Genomic DNA, 4,877 nt, shown 5'->3' on the forward strand with positions numbered 1-4,877 from the left:
ACGAATTTGATACCAAACTATGTTACTTATTGTGTGACTTAACCTAACTTTCCTCCCTCTAAGGTAAATATATCGATATGCTAAAAAAAAAAAAGTATCGTTACAACGTCAAGGCTCAAAACTTCAAACCGACACTTTCCCTTTGTTGTTTCTATCTTTGTCACGGCATCCCATCAAAGATCGAACGTTGTATTTGTCGAGAGCCAAAGGGCACTCTCTCGTTCATTCAACGAACACTGAGAAGTAAAAACGCGATTCCAACCTAATTCCAAAGTGCCGGCTTTTGTCCTCTTTCCGATTCCGACTTCTGTCATCTTCTTTCTTCCACCTTCATCATGTCGACCATTTGCCCACTCTGTTTCCACTCCCATCACAACTCTTCCAACAATGCCGGAATCACGGTTTCCCAACTGTGATTACAACTCTCCATTCCCGTTCCTTTCTTCTCTTCTTTTCCTTCTATTAGTCACGACTACAACAACGGTGGCAAAAGCCTCGACCATGACCGGCGCTAAAGCACCCCCTCCCTGCGTTTCCGATTCCGGCCCCATAAAACCCACCACCCCATTGGTCGCTTTCCTCGAAAAACTCCAAGAAACAGCCCTCGCCACCTTCGGGAAAAAAGATTTCGACCCCAAATACTACGTCGACTTGTCGCTAAAGTTCGAATTGCCGGCGACTCAGAAGGCTTTCGATCAACTGCCGCGGTCGGCGGGTGGGTCCGTGTCGGCCAAAGATTTGAAGGAGTATGTGGATGAGTACTTCGGTGGTGCTGGGGAGGATATGGTGGTTGCAGTGCCGGAGGATTTCGTCCCGGAGCCGGAGGGGTTCCTGCCGAAGGTGAAGCACCCGGAAGTGAGGGCTTGGGCTCTGGAGGTGCATTCCCTTTGGAAGAACTTGAGCAGGAAGGTCTCTGGTGGGGTCCACAAGAAGCCTGAGTTGCACACCCTGCTTCCTCTGCCTGAGCAGTTTGTGATTCCTGGTTCAAGGTTTAGGGAGGTTTATTACTGGGATTCTTACTGGGTGATTAGGTAAGTCATTAGTGTTAATTTCCCTTCCTTGTGTTTTAATTTTTGAAAAAAGGAGCGTTGGATTGATCATGTTGTTTGAATCATGTGCACATGTAGCCATGTTTTCTTCTGAAATACCTGAAAACGCTTTCTATCGACCAAAAATGCTTATGACAAATATTTGGCAAGAAAAAACTTAAAAGCATTTATAGATTGGTCATAAAAATGCATTAGAGAAGCAGGTGTTAGATGCTATTTTCAGAAAGCACTTCGTTTTTTTAATAAAATTTTAACTTATCTCTAATAAAAACGCTTTTAACAAATGTGCTTATGAATAAAAGTGCTTCTTGGGTAAAGAGTTCAAAACCGTCATTAATATACTTGCTTGACAGTGCATGTCACATGGCAGCCGCCCACGTGTTGCATTATTGTTTCTTTTTGAAAAGGTGACATTAATTTATAGTGTGAGTTGAGAATCTGATTCTATTGATTACTTGAGCCAAAAATCCAATCGACTTTCTTGTGTAAGACTACCTTGGATGATTAGGTCCCTTTTGATAAAAGCCTTGTATGCCGAGTGGGTTCCTGTCTTTTTTTGCAGGGTAGGGGTCCTAGGGGAAGGTTGGTGGAAATTTAATGCTCTGAAACAATGGTTCTTCATTGGATAAACTGTAGCAATGGTCACTAAATCATACCCCGAGTTGCATTTTCATCCCTAAATTACAATAATAGTTGTCGAGAGAGTCGACTGAAAGACCGTAGAGTGCAGTGTGTGACTTAATTTGAGGACAACATCAATTATTACAGGAATTCAATGACGAAAATGCAACTCCGGGTATTATTCATAGACAAATTTTCATTGCTTGTTCATTTGGTGTCATCATGGATGGAGTAATCTCGTTTTCTTTTTTTATCAAACATGGATGAAGTACCCTTTGATGGTGTTAAGATGTTGTGCAGGGGCTTGCTAGCAAGTAAAATGTATGATACAGCAAAAAATATTGTGACCAATCTCCTTTCCTTGATAGAAGAATATGGATATGTCCTAAATGGTGCAAGGACCTATTATACTAACAGAAGGTAATGCTTCATTCGCTTCCTATTTTTTTGACCTTTACTGTTTCACACTTTTTATAACTTTTAATGCAAGCAAACTTTTAACAGGATTAATCTGTCACTCACCACTTTTATTCCTTCTCCTTTGGGAAAAATTTGCAGCCAGCCACCACTTCTGAGTGCAATGGTTCATGAAATATACAAGCAGACGGGCGATATGGAATTGGCTCGGAAGGCTCTCCCTGCACTGATCAAAGAACATGAGTTTTGGAATTCAGGTATGGTGAGAATCTGTATTGATGAAAGGTTCACATTGTCTTGGTTGCCTTCTCTGATGTTTTTGATAAACTTATCTGCGGTGGGTTTTATATAGTTCTAATTTTGTTTTCTGTTTCTGTAGGTATTCATAAGGTAATTGTTCAGGATTCTGAAGCTCAGAATCACACTTTGAGTCGATACTACGCAATGTGGAACACACCGAGGCCTGAATCTTCAACCATTGTATGTCCTCTCTGCGTGCTTTATTCGAGAAACATTTCTGTCGTTTATATCAATGGTGGGAAACATTTATGTAGTGTATCCCTTTTAACATCTTATGCCTGTCAGGACAAGGAATTGGCTTCCAATATCTCGAACGCTTTTGAGAAACAGCAATTTTACCGGGAAGTGGCATCAACTGCTGAGACTGGATGGGATTTCAGTACAAGATGGATGATGTAATGAAGTATTTTGTATATTCATTACCTTCTAGGAATGAGTCAACCTTTAAAATTTAGGATGCCATATAATTTGAGGATTTTGTTTTCTTGTTGCAGGAACCATTCGGATTTTACAACGTTGGCTACCACATGGATTTTACCTGTTGATTTGAATGCATTCTTACTAAGGGTACGTCTCTCGATTACTAACAAAAGAAGCCCCTGTATATCTTATTATCTGCAAACATTACAATCTGTTTATCTGTTGATGCAGATGGAACATGACATTGCCTTCCTTGCAAAAGTCACAGGAGACTCTAAAATTTCTGAGCGCTTCCTGAAAGCTTCCGAAGCAAGGCATAAGGCCATAAAAGCTGTTTTCTGGGATGTAAAGAAGGGACAATGGCTAGATTACTGGCTCAACAGAAACACATGCAATGCGGTATATAATTGTATAACTCTTTGATTTTCTGATAGTTATGAACTTATGATAGTGGTTATCTTAATTTCTTCACATTGATATGCTCGTAGGAACATCAAACATGGGAAGCTTGTAACCAGAATCAGAACGTATACGCTTCAAATTTCGTCCCTTTGTGGCTTGAGCCGTTTTTCTCAGGTTTGTGCTTCCAAAATTCCATCATGCTAAACCCGAAATCTTAAACATGAAAGTATTCCGCTATCCATTTCATAAATTATTTTCGTATACGCTGTAAACTAAGAAAGCCATTACCCTTTGTGTGAGTGAAGATGCATCTGTGGTACAGAAAGTTACAAAAAGTCTTCAAAGCTCAGGACTGATTTGTCCTGCTGGTATTGCAACATCCCTAACAAACTCAACACAACAATGGTAAGCAAAGACAAACTAAATTCGAATATATATTAGTTTTCTCTGGAATTACATTGCAAAATTGCTTGATGGGAGCTTGTGAAAGCAGGGATTTTCCAAATGGTTGGGCTCCACTCCAACACATGATAGTTGAAGGTCTGTTAAATTCTGGATTAGAAGAAGCGAAATCAATGGCGGAAGACATTGCTGCGAGGTGGATCAGAACCAACTATGTTGCCTTCCAGAAAACACACACAATGCACGAAAAATATGATGTGCGAGAATGTGGAGCAACCGGTGGTGGTGGTGAATACATACCCCAGGTATGCACTTAATCACTTTTTTTTTAACAAGACGATATCTTAAACAAGTCTAAATCTTTCGGGAAAGGGGATTCGAAATTGATCACTTCAATTGTATTAGAAATTAAGGTGATTGTTTTATTCTCTATATAGATGTTCTTTAGGTGCTATCAGACTAATATGGTTTGTTTAAATCTGTTTGTGTGTATTGCAATGCAGACTGGATTTGGGTGGTCAAATGGAGTTGTATTGGCATTCTTGGAGGAGTTTGGATGGCCTCAAGACAGAAAGATAGATTGTGACCCTTAAGCACTAGTACACGGTATTTTAAAAGAGCGACCCAAGCCAACCATGCTCTTTGCTTTGCGATGATCGAGATGATTTGATATTATATTTACTAGTTTCGGGATGTGGAAAATTGAAATTATTTATGGCATGGAGGCCTCTACTAGAAAATTTTCCCAATTGTATGTCTCTCTCTTGTCAGACGACGGATCACGTTATTGATGTGTACAATATGTAAGAAAATCTTGTATCACCAGTTTGCTTGCTCGACAAATGAGAAGATGTCACGATGTCAACCACTATGGAATTGCAGTATTGATGGTGTCAATAACATGATAAATGCCTAATGTCAGTATACATGGGCTACATTACGTGTTATGCGTGGGCTTATTAAAGCGGCCAATAGTTTCGGGTCATATATGGTTGGGTATCCGGGTCATGCTAAGGACTTGTATTGCTTGATACACTTTGTGGGGTTCAGCTTCCACTCAGATTCTTAATATTAGTTTTGTGATTAGGACAGAAGGGTTGGATTTGCCCTAGAAGAGGCACCGATTGGGATCTTTTGATTGATTGATTATACAATAATTTCCCAGAGCTGGTGGAAGTTGATTAATTAGTTAAATAAAAAATTTGCATAGTTGTTTGATTATACTAAGATCAAATCTTTTGCATTTAAAATGGATGTAGGTTCTCT

The 4,877-nt window shown here is 39.7% G+C and overlaps 1 protein-coding gene across 1 annotated transcript; it reads left to right on the forward strand.

The window, feature by feature from the left end:
- Nucleotides 1-229: 229 nt before the first annotated feature.
- On the forward strand, nucleotides 230-4,477 carry LOC103949277 (probable trehalase). Its single transcript, XM_009360380.3, has 11 exons — nucleotides 230-1,031; nucleotides 1,971-2,090; nucleotides 2,229-2,344; nucleotides 2,467-2,567; nucleotides 2,673-2,782; nucleotides 2,882-2,954; nucleotides 3,039-3,206; nucleotides 3,296-3,383; nucleotides 3,515-3,614; nucleotides 3,703-3,916; nucleotides 4,115-4,477. The coding sequence occupies exons 1-11, from the start codon at nucleotides 388-390 to the stop codon at nucleotides 4,202-4,204; spliced, it is 1,824 nt and encodes a 607-aa protein (XP_009358655.1). The 5' UTR covers nucleotides 230-387; the 3' UTR covers nucleotides 4,205-4,477.
- Nucleotides 4,478-4,877: the final 400 nt, after the last annotated feature.

Source organism: the organism of the source record quoted next, unplaced genomic scaffold, assembly GCF_019419815.1.
Source record: "Pyrus x bretschneideri cultivar Hongxiangsu unplaced genomic scaffold, Pyrus_bretschneideri_v1 Contig3, whole genome shotgun sequence".
NCBI classification, from domain to species: domain Eukaryota; kingdom Viridiplantae; phylum Streptophyta; class Magnoliopsida; order Rosales; family Rosaceae; genus Pyrus; species Pyrus x bretschneideri.